General features: G+C 28.3%; 1 protein-coding gene across 1 annotated transcript in view; it reads right to left on the bottom strand.

Moving 5' to 3' along the window:
• The window catches only part of LOC129911133 (sex peptide receptor), a 40,402-nt gene extending 24,808 nt beyond the window's left edge, over positions 1–15,594 (bottom strand). The window contains exons 1-2 of the mRNA XM_055988814.1: positions 14,926–15,594; positions 6,518–6,648 (exon numbers count right to left, since the gene is read on the bottom strand). Coding sequence (XP_055844789.1) covers positions 6,518–6,648; positions 14,926–15,268 — 474 coding nt within the window. The 5' untranslated portion in view covers positions 15,269–15,594. The remainder of the gene's footprint in view (positions 1–6,517; positions 6,649–14,925) is intronic.
• Between the last annotated feature and the right edge of the window lie 1,652 nt (positions 15,595–17,246).

The following is a 17,246-nucleotide window of genomic DNA, read 5'->3' as shown; positions in this document are numbered from 1 at the left end:
AAAAGTACTAGAAAAGTATATTTTGGTTCTTGTGGCAAACAAAAATTAAATTATGTTGACCAGTGTTATTATTATTAACAAGACTTGGCAATGATTTTTTAAAAGTATGTTTAACTTGAATTAGTTGATTTTTGTTTGTTTATACAATGGCACTCACACGATATTTTAAAAGGAAAAATTGAAGAAAAAAACTTTTTAGAGGAATCCTATATATGTATTTATGCCATCATTTTTTACCTCACGACTACTGCAGGTATATTTTTCTCTGCTCAAGTAAGAGCACCGATTAGCTTTAAAACGAATTATTGATTTGTTTTACAAAAATATTGTTTCTCTATTTTGTTCTGAGTAAATTCAAGATCTTAATCTATTTTTCATATAAATTGCTACTAAAAATTTAATTAAATTCTTGTTTACATCGAAAAAGTTAAAAATTTCGAACAAACTTGAAAAAAAAATGATAAGAATTCTAGAACTACCTTATTCTCCTTCAATAAAATTCTAAAATAAAAGTGAACAAGAAAAAGTTTATTTCAGGATTATGTGATAATTTTAATCTGATACGAACAGAAATCTTAAAAAATAAAATCAATTGAATAAACTTTTCTATTTTGTTTCCATCTTGTTCGAACAAAAGAAACACAACAGCACACTACTCTTTTCAAATTGATAAAAAGAAGGAATATAAGGTAAAAACTTTTTTAAATCTTTTGTAAGTCATTCGACTTTCTTTTCGGATTATATATTCTACATAAAACAGAAATAGAAAGAAATATTTTATCTTAATTGAGAAAATAAAACACCAGCTACAAGAGTTAAAGTAAAAAAAAAAAAGAAAATAAAACAAATTAATCGCATGCTTTTCATTTTGATATTGTTGCTTGAAGGTAAGTCGAAAAATTAATTAATCAAGGTTTATGTATTTCTTAAAAGTCTTTAATCTGTACTTAAAGTTTTAAAAAGAAAAATGAAACAATTTGAGAATTATTTATCAAAATAAAAATGGAACATTCAACCAAGTAAAAGAACTTAATCCTTCTTTTTCTGAAAATTGAACAATGGGACACAAAATTAAATTAAAATACAAAAATCATACTTGAACGTACATACATTTATTTAATCTTAAACATGATTTTCATTAAAAAAAAACTAAAATTTTTTTTAAATATTCCCAATCGGGTCACTGTGGTGTATGCGTAACATTTTTTTTATATAAAAAATAAACTTTGAAAATTAATTTTTTTTTTTTTTTTTTTCAATTCAATTCAATTCCTAGCACGCCCATAATAATTTAAAGATTTTCTCGACTCCCTGCTCGCAGCATAAGTCTGTGCTAAGCCTTAAACCAATAAATCACCGTTTCATTGGTTTGGAAGGAAAAGTACCCCCAATTCAACCATTTTTATATAAATCCCAACTATTTACAGAAACATTTCATATTAAAATCATTGTTGTGAAAAATATCATATCCTTCGGTCCTAAAGCCTCCTTTTTATAGTGTTCTCCTCCCCAGTCCTTAAAAAATTTCAATTACATAGTTATTTATTAAAGAACATTTCTTATTCAATACATGAGCTGAGCGTTGAGCAACACAACACAAAACAAAACATCTGGATTAACTATGAGGTCAATTTAGCATCTGGTTTAAGTAAAGAGTCTGAGATTAACTTAATATTGCCACCATTATGTTTAGCAATATAATATCCTTTGTTGATCCCTTTGGACATTTTGTATGTTGTTGTTAAAATACGACTTTAATCCAAAACACAAAAAAAAAAAAAAAACAAGCAAAACAAATTGCGATAAGAAAATCGTCAGGCAACGCAAAAGGCACAAAAGACAAACCAGGAAAATCCCACAACACTCACACACAACACAAAACGACACGATGTAAACTCCAAGGCTACGGAGCTAACATCCTTGAGCAATCTTTTTATTGGGATGTAAACTGGAGGGTATAGACTACTATGTTACTTGCTGTATAAATGTATATTTGGATTTTGTGACAAAGTTTTATCGTCGCGTTGTTGTCGACAGTTAGTTTTCTTTTCTTCTTGGTAGTTGTAGTAGCTAGCAGGAAGATAATCATAACCATGAAAGATGATGGCAAGCTCGTAGCTCGCTGTCAACATACAGACTGTAGTTATAAAGGAGCTTTATCCATACTCTTTTGTGTTTAGAATAGATTTTGCCAAGTAATTGAACTTTTAAATAAATTCAATATTTTGAAAAGAAGTGGTACCTACACGTTATCAATCGATATGTTGGAAAAATGGATTTTAGTTTATCATTCTTTCAAAAATTCCCAAACTGTTAAATTTAATCAATTAATATATTTTCAAAATTTAATGTTATTTTTGTTTCAGAAAAAGCATTTATTTGATTTGGTCCTTGTGACTCGTTAGATAAATTTGTTTGATAATTTTAGTTGACAAAATGTAATTCAGGTCTACGAATGAAGAAATTGAAAAAGTTGGAAAACATAAGTACCACATAAGTAAGAATTATCATAGACTTTAGACAAAAAAACAAAATGTTACAATGAAATGGAACATTATTCATCATAAGGATTTTAACATAGCTATATTTGGAATAGGAATGGTTTCTTACAAACTTTTTGTGGGCTTTAGGTTTATAATGAAAGTAAATGTTGGTAGGTTTTAAGCTTGAAAGATTGAAATTAATTTGACACCTGAGGGTTTTTAAAAGAAGGAATATTTGTTCGGAAATCAGAACTTAGCTTACAATAAGATTACCGAGAATCGTTTTTTGTGTGGATAAAACAAATATAGAGAAAAAACTTTGAAAATAATAGTTCACTATAGTAAAATTTGTGATATTATGGGTTAAAAATAGTAACAAAATTAAAATTATTTAGATGGTAGAGGGGAGCCTTTCAACAATTTTATCTTTGGTCATTACTTTTAGGAATACCCATTATAATCCTTCTTCCGCCTCTTAAACGACATGACAGATCCGAAATTTTTTTTTGTATGACTAAGATAAATTCGAGAATGACAATGAAATTTCAAATATTGTTGAAAATGGTCTGTCGGAGTGTTCGAATAAGCAACAATGACGCCATAGTCTCTAATTTTACAACCCTGATCAACAATATTGATGTGCGTTACACAACCTTCAAGAGCTGTTAAAAGTACATACCTATCAGAAACTTCTCTTCTTTGTTAGAAACAAAATTTCTGACTCATTTCTACAATTTCAAAAACATTACTGTTAAAAAAGGAGCCAAGTTCTCCTATGTTGAAATTATGCTGGCACAAAAAGTACTGAGATGTAAAAGTGTAGCAAGTTCTAAAGTTTGGGTTCAAATTCGTATCAATAAAGTTTTGATTGTTCTCTTGACAATTTTTCTTTTAATTACCGATTTTTAAAGTTATTTCAAAAATTGCCAAGTAAACAATCAAAATTTTATTGATACGAATTTGAACCCAAACTTTAGAACTTGGTACACTTTTACATCTCAGTACTTTTTGTGCCAGCATAATTTCAACAGAGGAGAACTTGGCTCCTTTTTTAACAGTAATGTTTTTGTTGTGATTTCACTACTTTTTGCAAGGTATGGCTGTAGAATTGAAAATCTCTATATTTGATGAAAATTCAGTGAAAATGGGCGGTTGCCACGCCCCCTGGCTGAAATTCTCCAACTTTAAATTTTTTCCTTTGTATAAACTACCATCTCTACCATTCTACCAAATTTCAAGATTCTACGATAATCAGAAGTGCTTTATTATATTTAATGAAAATTCAGCGGAAATGGGCGGTTGCCACGCCCCCTGGCTGAAATTCTCAAATTTTTAATTTTTTCCTTTGTATAAACTACCATCTCTACCATTCTACCAAATTTCAAGATTATACGATAATCAGAAGTGCTCTATAATATTTGATGATAATTCAGCGGAAATGGGCGGATGCCACGCCCCCTGAATTAAAAATCTCAAATTTTTTCCTTTGTATACACCACATACACCACAAGCCCTATCACCGTGTAAAATTCCAAGTTTCTACGTTAACGGGAAGTTCTCCATAATTTTGATGATCTGTCAGTGAGTGAGTGAGTCAGTCAGTTACGGTTTTTGCGATTTTTGAAGCCCTATATCTCAGAAACTACTCATCGTAAAAGGCTTAAATTTTGTGAGGAGCTTGGTTTTGACATATATACTTGTTTTGACAAGATTTGAGAAACAGATTTTTTTTCGAAGACAAAATATTATTTTTGAATTAAAAAAAAAGTGTTTTTTTTCAATCAAATCAATAAAAAACCAATGAAATTTTGGTTTACGGTGTTCATATAAATTATAAATTGGCGTACTATTTTGCTTTTAAATATAAAAAAAAAATAAATAGGTTCACTGATTTTGAAGATTTTTTGAAAATATTTTATGAATTAAACGCAAATTTTGAATAAATTGTTTTTTTTTTTTTTTTTTTTTTAATTTTCATTTGCGACACAATTACTACAGTTTTTATTCTTGTTTTGTGTTTTTTTTTCACTAATAATATGTTTAGTTTTTAGGTACTATAAATCTGTCTTGTAAGGTCACAATTACCTACTTAAGATTAAGTAGGCATAACGGATGTGGCTTAAGAAAATCGATTCGGTCTGCTTCGGTTACATTTAAAATCCGAATTTATTTTGTTTATCTATTTTCAAGTATAGCTTTCTTATTTTCAATTTTACAGAAAATAGTAACTTAATCAAAATCGTAGAGAAATAAATTATCTACAAAAACGATATTAAAAATTTTTTTGTGGGACTAACGGTTCGCAAGATATTAGTAAAAAACAGTTTAAACAACTTTTTCCAAGATGGCGGCCAAATGGGGGGTTTTCAACCCCGAAAACTAGATTGTATACTCACATTAACCTCCTCTACACATCAAAACAAAAAAATCTTTTCCTATACAAAATGCTAGGTTAATGTAACATTTCAATGAAGTAATATCGAATGAATTGACAAAAAGATAGGAACCTTTCTGATTAATCTAAAATTATTAAAGGAATAAAATTAAGACAGAAGTATCATCGTAATTTATTGAATCACAATAAGCGACTTGTACATTTTGGTCTATATTTGGCCTTATTTGTTATTGAGCTTGGTAAGCTCAAGTGTTCCTACTTACTCACAAAATACAACCAGCACTTTCGGTACAACATACCTATCATATATACAAAACAGAAATTTAAAAGTTTTATTATTCACTTGAAATAAAGTTCCTACACCAATTTCAATTTAAACTTTTTCAAACTCTGTTCTCCTTGGAAATTATTACCATTTGTTTTGATTTGCAAAAATAAGTAATTTACTTTGTTTGCACTTTACAATGCTCTTCTCTTAAAATTGTAAATACAACCCTCTCTCTCTCTCTCTCTCTCAAAAAGCCCAACGTGATACCATAAGCAAAATAAGGAATATTAATTCCACAAAATGGTCGTGTTTCCACAAAGTCTAAAACTTGAATCGTTGTCATGATGAACAACATTAAGGTGGAATTTATTTTTTGTTTGGCAAATTATAAGGGCGAAAATGATATTGCTGTGCAATCAATTTCCTTTAATCACCATTTCGTTGATGAAAGATGGTCCTTTATCATTTTTGTCATATTAGATTGTCTGGGTGATGATGGTGATATGGCAATGGCTCTGCGTCTCTCAATTTATTGTCCTTTAACTTGTGCATTCACACACAAAAACAACAGGGAGTCTCTGCTATGATGTACCCCAAAAAAAGGATCAAATTTTCGATAAGACTGTCTTGGAAATGAGGAAACCTCACAGCTAGTATAAACAAGTAAGTAGAGTGGTATTTATATTGATGGCCATCTCAGTTAAAAAGGATATTTTCAACAAGAAAAACTCAATTTCTTTGTAATGTTTATAATAGAATGTGCCCTCAAACAAAAAATTAGCCATTTACCAAAATTCTTAGAAATGAGAAAAAGACATTTTTCGAAGAAGGACTACAACAAATACTCGTAAACCTTTTAAGGGACAAACTGGAAACTGAAAAAAAACGACCAAAGTATACTTGAAATGTTTTTGAAAGTGAATTAGGTGAAAGAAGATACCGCACATTGAAGCAGAAGCGACCTGGGTAGCTGCATGAAAGAAGCACATAATAATAATAAAAAACACTAAGAAACACAGCTCTCAAAGCAGCTTAAAGTATAATTTTATATTCATAGCAAGCGCACTGGAGAACAACATCCTGGAATGAAGTATGCTTATGTTCGTATTACCAGCAGCTCAGGACGAGTCAGAGGAGTGTGAGTGTGAGTATGGTTAAAATTTATACTCGGAACTCATGATGGTTGTTGGTAGAAGAGTGTTTTTCTTTTTTTTTTTTAACTAGGACATTGCTTGTTGACAGGTGAATTGACGGTACTTGACAAGGTTTTTTTTATATAGATAATATTTTTTTATAGAAAATGGAGGTCGCATTTATGTATAGAAATGTGAAGTAATTTTAAGAAGTGCCACTCGAAGCAATAACACTTACCTCGTTAAATATGAAGTACGCATAACATGTCGAGACCGGAGATAGTGGCTTGTAATGATTCCCAAATGTGTACATGTATGAGAGTCCAGGTGCTGGAAATATTGCTGTTAACATATCGCAAAGAGCCATTGCTGAAAAATAGAAATAAAACATATGGTTTAATACAGTATGTTTTGTTGATGATTATTATTAATTAAACTGAAGTATAAGTTATTTGAATGTTGAAGCAGCTGAACTAGGTTGAAAACACTTTTTTATGAAGTGGCTATGAAGCTTTTATAAGTAGAATTTTGAGGACTTTTCCACATTGCCAAAGAGAAAAGCGATTATTCTGAAACAATCCAAAATTTTTGAAATTGTTAGTCGAATTTTTTTGTTGGTAGGTCTGGAAAATCAAAAAAGTCTCTCGGAAGTTTAAAAACTTTTTTAGCGAACGACTAAGTTAGTTTTAAATATTATGTAGATAGTTGACTTTACGCTGTGTTTAAATTTTACAAACTTTTCGGCAAAAGACAATATTTACTTCCTTTTAAAAAATACTTTGCAGTATTTGGTCTTAACTATTATTTTAACCTTTTAATTTTTGAACGTAAAGATGCTAAATGAAGATTCCTTGTTTTTTTTTCTTTATTTTCAAGAACATTCCTTTTAAATTGAAGAAATGCAGTGTGGTAACAAGCGATGATTGCTTTTAAAATATTTCTTGGAATACTCCAACTCCAAAGTCAATAAAAGTTCATGCGGTTTAAAAAAAAGTTCATGCGAATTAATCTGCCAAAGAAACCAACGATAATGGGATATAAAATCCACGAAATTGTTGATTGAAATTATATAAGCTTTTGTGAGGGAAACAAGAAGAGTATAGTCGTTCAGTCTGGAAGAGTATTTAATACTATCAAAAGGGTTTATAAGAAATACGATTTTGTAAATGTAATTAAAAATAAATTTTGGGAATCAATCTAAGGACAAGGTAATTGGTAGAAATTGTGAAAAAACACAATGGAAAATAGAAGTAGAAAATAATTGAAAAAAAATTGAAAGAAAATAAAAAAAAATACTAGTTTAAGGAAACTGTATTCGTTTTATACAAAAAAAAAAAAATTCACAACTGGGTTGAAATTTTTAAGACATTTTATATGCAAACAAATTTGGTAAACTGAAAAAATAAAAATAAAATAAGAAGTATAAATTTTAGTTTAGTTTTACTATTAATTTTTAATAGAAGTTTGAAGAGGTATTAAAAGTTGTTTTTTAAAGTACCTGCGAGAACACCTTTTAAAAAGGTCTTGATTTCCAAATAAAGTATGCCATTAGATTTCTTGTATGACAAAGTATTTTTTGGATTGTTTTTTTTTTTTTTTATAATTTTGTGTAGGTAAGTAAAAATTTTCCAAATTTTTCAAAAAAAAAATTAACACATAAAAACAAAGTTTCAATAAAATTCGGAAACTTGATTTCAAAACATTGATTTTTCAAAAAAATAAAAAATAAAAGAAATAATTAATATTTTTTAAAAAATCTAAAATTCATATTTTTGAAAAATTTTCGTAATATTAATTTATGATCACTAAAACGCTTTCGTACAAAAATTTTAGTTGTTTTAGTTGAAATCGGTTAAATCGCTTACGAGAAAATCAGAAATCAAGAAAACGATTCTATGGCAGGTATACAGGAACGGATATTACAATTAGGATTAAAATTTTTGTGTGTGATTTTTCAAATAAGGTTCAACATTTGAAACAAAAAATATTTTTTTGAAGAATTATAAACGGTACTTGCAATACAACCTCTTTTTTTTGATTTTGAATATCTCGTACACGACTAACCAGAACTCAACGAAAAAATCTCAAAAAACACATTTTTGGATTTTCAAAAAATATTTAAAATTTATTTTTTGAAAACGTGTTTGTGAAATATTTCAAAATTTCGTTTTTAAGTGTAAAAAAAAACATTTCTTTAAAATAACATACCAATTTTTTTTTTGAAAAATATTACAAAATTTTTATATCTATGTATGTAAAAAATTATAAAAAAACGGCTCTAACGATTTTCAAATTTATTTTTTCTATTTGTTCTTTTCATATAAGAAATAAGTTGGCATATGTACTTTGTGATCAAAACCATTAAAAATCGTGTTTTTTTACTCATAAAAACAGATTTTATATATATTTCTTACATTATCAGAAAAATATGCTTTAGTAAAATCATTGAATAATTATTCAATGGTAAAATCAAATTATAATTTTCCCTAATTTTTTTTCATAAGAACATTTTCATATAAGAGCTGGCTTTTATCGTCGTGCATTTTATGTTTTAACACCTTTTTGAAAAGATCGAAATAAATTGACTCATGAGCTTAAAAATATCGAGAAAAAACTTTTTATAACTACAAGATTTTTAAACAAAATGTTTCCTTACTGTTGTATCCTGATTATTTATCACATTATTAGAAGTAAAGAGATTACCCAAAAAAAAAAAGAAAGTTTTGTCGTTTATTTCTTTTGATAGTGTTGTCAATATATTGTTGTCAGAGAATATGAATTCAGTGCAGTTTCAGACAATTAATTTTTAATTAATAGAATTTTTTGGTTATGTTGCACTGTCAAGCATTGCTAAATTGTTAAATCTCGACATTAAATATGAATCTAGTTTTTTTTTTTTTTTGCAATTCCATATAGTTAATTGGCCAGGTATGAATAATCCATTCAATAAAGATACTATAGGAATGCATAACTTATTTCATTTTCAATTATTTTGAATATTACCCCTTAATGCTTTTCCTATGTTCTTCAATATTTAAAATAGTTGGTCGATATTATTCAAATTTTAAAAGTCCTGCCATTACCATAAAATCTTGTGTGCATCGTAAAACCATAACTTACAATATTCATCCCCTACAGCTTTTATTATATGTTTTCCATAAGGTAAAGTTGACATAAACAATTCCCATTACAAAAAAAGAAAAAAAAAACACCAAACGAACAAAAAATCTCTGCATTTCAAAAAAGGAAATCCAGAAATACTATTTTGTCGCCTGGGGAAATCAACAAGATAAGTGTATTACAGCATTAAATATCCGGTTCTGTGTCCCTTTATAGAGAAATATTCCTGCACAAAGCTATGCAAATGCAAATGCCTTAAAAGCATTTTCCATACAAAAGAGTAAATTGTTTCTAGAGGCATGAACATTGAACACATGAACTTTATGCCAGACATTTTCAATAATAATTTGAAATCAGATATTTCATTATTTTGATTTTTTGAATGTAAAATTGTTAAAATAAGGTATTTTCGTTTTTCTATTTCTTTATTGACATTTTGATCCTGAAAAATGATTCTATTTTTGCTTCAATATTGACTTAAATCAATTTATTTTATAATTAAGCATGAAGTTGTGTTAGACATTTGTTTTATGTTCTGGTATCCTTTTGGCTTTAGGCTTACACAAGACTTCTGTTAATTTTTCAGTTTAAAGTTATTTTTTTTCAAACGTAGGAAGTTGAGACTTTTGTTGTAACTTATTTCATTTTGATCTTGATATTCACAAAAAAAAAAAGAGATTTAATCCGTTTAAGATTTTTGTCTTGTTTTTTTTTATTAAAAAAAAAAAAAAACCATTACTCTCTCACATTCAGTCTTATTTCAACAAACCTATATTTCTTATATGATAGTGGGTTTAAAAACTTTATTTGAGCAAGCATGCAGGACGTTAAAAGTTAATCTTTCTTCTGAAATGAAAACCTCAGACAATATGGTCGCTTTTCCAAACAGGAAATGGCAAGAAAAACAAATGTGGAGTGGGAATGATGATTCATTCTTACGTACACATACCCAGCAAAAGTCATTTAAGATAACTATATACTTTCAAGTTGGTTCACTTCATATCCAACTTTGGTTGGGTTTAAGATCTCAACGTCAAAATGATTTATTTTTTCTGTCTGCACAAAAAGAAAAAAAAAAAAAAATAATAAAAAAAATATCATGGATTAAAACTATAAGCTTAAGAAGGTGGCGTTGAAAAATGATTTACTCTTTTATTAAATTCTGTTAAAATTGGAGCAAGGACAAGAACAAGTCATCTAACTCACAATTCTGTCTGTCTGTCTTTTTTGGGAGTATTAAATGTACTATATCGCATTGTCATGTCATCATATGTTACATACTTGCTTTAATAACTCCTTAATATTTTGTTTATACTTTTTTGAACATCTAACATCAGGATGAGTCTTGAAAATCCCGATTTTTGGACAGTAGATTTTTCTAGACTTTTGAGGTAAATTGCACCAGCACTGAAAAAAAGTGTTACCAACATATATTTCAATCTGCTGAATTTCAAACCCGTTTGGCCCAGTCACCCTCCAGTTTTGAGAAAAATGCAAAAAAAAAAAAAACCAAAAAAGACAACAAATTGGAAAAAACTGCAGTCACATCAGAAAACTGGAGACCTGGACAAACGGACTTTAAATTCGGACTCAGCGGGTCGAAATACATGTCGGTCTCAGAAGGTACATACCACATTTTTACTTGTTCCATAGGACAAAAAATATTGGTTTCATGTAGAAACAAAATTCGAGGTTTTATTTTTTTTTGGGTGCCGGTAGATATTATTGAATGACCAAACAATAAAAAAGAACCCAAAGTTTATTAGTTCATTCCGAGGTTTACGTTTCTTTTTGTATTATTTGATTATTTTATTTAAAATAATTTGATCTTCGTCTGCTGTAGGTCTGATTTGAATATATGTTTTAACTAGTTCTTTGTCTTTAATTCAATATAAGTTCAAGTGACCTCAACTCCAAAAATTAATAAAGCGTTTCGCCCAGGTACGACAGTGGGCTCATCAGTTAGATCTGTCGTACCCTTACTAAGACGCCTTATTTTGGTCGATGTTTACCGACACTATATAAAACTCACAGCATGAATATACTGTGAATTATAATACTCTAAGGGAATTTGTTTAAATTCAGACACTTAGAAAATGTATGCCCTGGGCGAAACGCTTTATTAATTTTTGGAGTTGAGGTCACTTGAACTTATATTGAATTATATTCAATCACTCCACTTAAAATAAAAATAATTTTAATAATTTTTTATTATTTTTGTTATTTTTTTCTTCGTTAGTTCTTTGTCTGTTAAAACTTATATTTACATCAGACCTATACCCGAAGAAGATCAAATTATTTTAAAAAAGAAAGGGCACGAAATAAAGAAGAATGTATTATACTTTATTTAGTTCTTTAAAAAAATTATTATTTGTTGGTTATTAAAAATGCATGCTTTATTTTTCAAAATATCTCCAAAATCTGGATTTACAAAAAAACGGTTTTTTCAGACCTTCAAACATTGCAAATACTCATGCTTCTTTAATTTTCAATCGATTGTAAAATTCAAACCTGTTTTTAAAAGAAGATATTTCAACCTTTCCAACAATATATAATAAATATGGTTTAAATTAGAAACCTAAACTTCATAAGCTCAAGAATTTTAAAAATAGTGTTTTTTTTCGACATAATTTTTTGAAACAATATTAAATTTTAATCAAATGACTTATTTTGTTTTGAAAATCTGTTGAAAATTGACGAAGCTAGAGTATTTGCATTGTTTGAAGTTGTAAAATACCGTTTTTTGGTCTAAAAAAACGTTTTTTGTCCCTAAATCCAGATTTTGGAGGTATTTTGAAAAATAAAGTATGCAGTTTTAATATATTCAATATGCCCTACAAAACATTTTAGGTCACCAGACAAATAAACAGAGTATTGAAATGTAAAAAATCTGTAATTCTTCTAAAATACACAGTAGCCAAAAACGAATCTAAATCAAAAATTTGGCAGAAACGTGTCAAATTATTTTTTTTTTTTTGCTTTCTAATAACATAAACATTATTTCAAATACCTTTCGTGAAGATTTTAGATGAATTATTTTTTAAACATCGAATTTCACGGGTTTGACTTTAAAACTTGAATATCTTGAGTTGCAAATTTTTTACATTTCTTGTTTGTATGTGTGACTTATATATATTAACAATATCTATCGATTAAAGTATCAATCTTTTTTTCCACCACTTTTTGTTAAGGAAATAGCTTTTTGACCTTTTTCTAGATTCACCTCAGTTTACCCTCCTAAAATGTTAAATTTCTAAAAATCCTGAATATTCAAATTTAGTTTCCTTTCCCATGATATTTTTTTACACCATAAACACTCAAAGAACTCAAAAAATTAACTTTAAAGCGTGGCAACCCTTTAGACACTAACTTTAAGAAAATATAACTCTGAACTGGTTTAACGATGAGGGTAGGTCGTCCTAGGCGGGTTCTTCTACTATTATCTTTTGTTCAATATTTTTATTTTTTTTTATAAATAATGAGAGTTCCTACATTAAACAATTAACTTAATGATTAATGACTTTATTTTAAGTAAAAGTTGTTTTATATTGGTTTTTAAGACAATCAAACACTAAGGGGGTGGTATTGCCCCCACTTCCCCAATGTAAAAGCTTTGCATCAAAATATATTCAGTATCATTGATGGTTTATGACCTACAGTTATGCAAAAAAACGATATTTTCAACATGGTTTATGACCTACCGTTATGCAAAAAAACCATATTTTCAACAATTAAATAAGGTTTTTTTTTGGGATCGGGTCAAAATTCTGGCTTCAAAATTCTGCTTTTCAAAATTCTGCTTTTTTAACGAAAATTCTGTTTTTCAAAATTCTGCATTTTTTCTATTCTGTTTATGACCTACAGTTATGCAAAAAAACGATATTTTCAACAATTACATAAGGTTTTTTTTGGGATCGGGTCAAAATTCTGACTTCAAAATTCTGCTTTTTTAACGAAAATACTGTTTTTCAAAATTCTGCATTTTTTTTATTCTGCTTTTCAAAATTCTGCTTTTTAAAATTCTGCTTTTCAAAATTCTGCCAGTATTGTACTTAAACAAAAAAATTCTGCCAATTCTGTATTTTTTTTTAGAGCATATGCGCTGACTAAAGAAAAATAGGTACACCTCATTAATGTAATTCATTGGTACTTTCCTAAATTTTTTTGTTTAAGTATCGCAAATATTTTTTAAAATGCATAGACTGACTTTCTTTCAATTAAATTTTATAACTTATTGGAACCGATGTTGTTTGATACAAAATATTCCTTTTCTTATTCAAATTTTTGAATATTCATCTTTATTTGATAAATTAAAAAATTTTGAATTTTTTTCGGAAATGTTTAGTATTAAAAACCTTTTCTTAATATTTTCAAATTCATTCATTTATAAAACAAAAATTAATTTGCATTCAAAGAATGACAAATTACTAAGGTAAGTAATCAAATAAGCAGATAATTTTTCAAGAAGATGATTTTACAGAATTCTGCAAAAAATTAAAATTATTAAATTAAAATAAAATTAATTTGGAAAATGTTAAAAAGCGCGCGTTTTTTAACATTTTCCAAACCCTTTTTTAATTTTTTGCAGAATTTTGAAAAACAGAATTATGAAAAGCAGAATTTTGAAAGTAGAATTTTGTAAAGCAGAATTTTGAAAGCAGAATTTTGACAAAAGAATTTTGACCCCGGCAGAATTTTGACCCTAACCCGTTTTGTTTTTTTGAAAACAAGATTCCTTCATTGAGATTATCCAGAGAAAGAAAATTGTCGAAGCATTTTGTGTAGAGAACTGTAAAAGTTCTGCATACATATTTGTCTATTTATACTGCCACTGTTTGAAAGTTATTACGTAATTCGAAACTTTTGACATTTGACCTTGACTCATCTTTCACCCCACCTACGCCCATATCTGTTGTAATTTAATCGATCTTTTCCAATATTTATACAATAATTCTTCGTGCTAATAACCTTTTTTCTACAAATGTTTTTTTTTTAAATAGGCTCAGGATTATACATAGGTACTGAGAATTCCTTGAAAAACGATAAAATTATAATTGAATTTTTTTCTAGGAAAGGAATGAATCTGACTGCAAACAAACAAAAAAGAGATATAGGGAGAAACGTGCAAAATAACGATGGTATTCAAGAGACGCAAAACATTCGTCTCTATGATATCTTATCTATTTTAAATAACAAAAATAACATGACTGTTTCTGCTAACAATAGTGCTTTTCTTTTATGGTTGTTAATTAAAATGTCAAAACAATTTAAATTCGCGAAATATTGTACTCTGCTGGTGATGGGTTATTTTCTTGTTTTTTTTTTTTCCTCAAGCTATAGTGTTTTGTTGAACAATAAAAACCTTTTTTAAACTTAGACTATTATTTTAAATTTTGAAATAAAAACTTTAAACTTGTTATCAGTAATATTTCTAACTTTTCCATTTCAACTTTTTTTCCCTAGTTTTTTTTTTTTCTGAAAAATCACACAAAAAAATTCATTCAAAAAATTGAAAAGTTAACTTACCCATAAGGACAAAGTTTGTTGGCGTTGCCATGCTACGTTTACTCAGCACCAAAACAATTGATGTATTCGAAGTTATTGTGATCATAACCAGAAATGGCATACAATAGCCATATAACGGTATGCTATATGCAAGCAAAGTATCACAGGAAACATTCATATAAGACACATTATTGTACATCTGCATACAGTCATCAGGTGGCAATTGCATAAAAGATGCATTCCCTGTAGTCATCACTTCGGCATCCACATCCGGTATAGAATCGAATACCAATGAATCATTCGATGTACCAAATGGCTCATCTTCAGAGAGTTCATCCATTCGGGAATCCATGTTGGGAATCATTTGGTAAAAGTTGCTTATGATGGTGGAAAATATATTACACAAATTCGCGCGCTCTTTGAATATGGAAATAATTTGTTGTTGTTGTTATTGAAAATTTGCGATGCACTTTGGGTTCGCTTGGAAACATTATTATATGAGTTGCACGATTTTGCTTTAAAACATTTTGAATTTCATTTTTTTTTTGGGTTTTCTTGGGAATTTTTTAGAAATTCATGGTTTATTATGGTTGTTCTAATAAAAGTTTACTTGTTCTATGGACGATTTGGGTTAACATTGTTTTGGTTTAAAAATTTGCTGGTATTGGACTGCAAAGAAAGAGAGATAAAATAAAAATGAAAATTAGCTTGTTGTGGTTTCTGTTTGGGAAATTTAACTAAAAATAAATTCTCATATTTCTATCCAAAAATTATTTTTATGTAAGTTTCGTTCAATTTTCTAGATAATTTTATTTTATTTATTTCATCACTATTAATGTTTTTGACTTTTCTGTAGAACTATTAGAATTTACCATTAAAAATATGGCTTCTTAGTCTTTACCATTACTGAGGAGACTCAGTGGTAAGGTAAATAAGAAATTCCTGGAATTTTTGAATGAAAAGTTATTTAGAATCAAAGGATATCTCAGAATTTCATAAACGATAGGTAATACCTATAGCTTTTATGAAGAAATAGAAGAAGGTTAAAAAAGAAAAAAATTATCTTTCAGTTGAAACCCTCAATTATATGCAGTTTAAGGATGGTAAAACTGCTAGGAATAAATTAGGTACATATTTTTTTTTTTCAGATTTTTACAGGGTAAATTTTTTTGAGGAATTCCGACTCGATACAAAGGATCTAACAAGTTTCGTCACAACTACAACAGACTAGCTTGCAAAAACAAAGCTAAGAATATGGTTATGGTTATGAGTTCCAATTCACAAAAAAATTTCAAACATAAGTGGAATTTCTAGATAAATTATTTCTGGTCATGAAAATTCTTGGTTAAAACAGTTAAATGGAGAATGTGTACACTATTGATTCGAGTTTTAATTTCAAAATAAGTCCGATGAATTGAACAGTGTTCTTGAGAAAAATATTATTTGTTTTCAGTTGAAGCTTTCATAAATTTTATAAAAATGCAGTGTTTTTCTGTATTTTTTTGTCAATTATTATAACTGAAATGTATTCATAGAATTCTCATAACTTAATCTTTTCGAAATAATTGATTTTTTGAGAGGGAGATGTTAGCTCCTTTATTTTTTAAGTCTTGGTACTTGGAAGTTGTTAAAGGTTGTTGTCGATTTTTTCAAATTGTTTTTTTAAATACTCAAGAATGAGTTTTTTGACGTGATAACGTCTTATAAATCGATGAACCATGGCAGCCACAACAAAAAAGTGACGCCATTTTCTAACGTTCCACTCTCGCACTTTCGCAGTTTTTCATAGCGTTAAAAAAATCTCAAGATGTAGTCTATGACTGTGCGCATACATGTGCAAAAAATTACTATTTCGAAATGGTTTTTGACCGGTTTTTGACGGGAAAAACAAGTTGTTTTGTCCCAACAGATAAATAAATGTAATTTATATTGTAGATACATAGATAATAAAAGACAGGACTATATCATTTTCAATCAATTTTTTAGTCACAATTTTGAGATAACGGTAAAATAAAGTTTTATTATTCAACAGGTTCTTTTAATCTAAAGCAAATACAAATTTGATTTGACTTTATTGAGCATTCTGATGATGTTACCTTTCATTTGGTATATCGCACATAACTGTTTATTCACTACAAGCTACACAATGTTAAATTAAAAATTTTGCGAAATGCCTCAAAACACCTGTGGAGATCTGTCGATCATGAACAGCCACCAGTGTGGGAAGTACGGTAATCTTTAAAAAATTCAAACTTTTTTTCTAGGCATCGCAGAAATAAGATTGAAACGCCATATGAAAGGTGAAATTATAAGCTTTTACATGATATAAAATTTTTTATAAG

This window comes from Episyrphus balteatus, chromosome 2, assembly GCF_945859705.1.
Source record: "Episyrphus balteatus chromosome 2, idEpiBalt1.1, whole genome shotgun sequence".
NCBI lineage: Eukaryota > Metazoa > Arthropoda > Insecta > Diptera > Syrphidae > Episyrphus > Episyrphus balteatus.
This window is presented reverse-complemented; position numbering and strand designations above follow the sequence as displayed.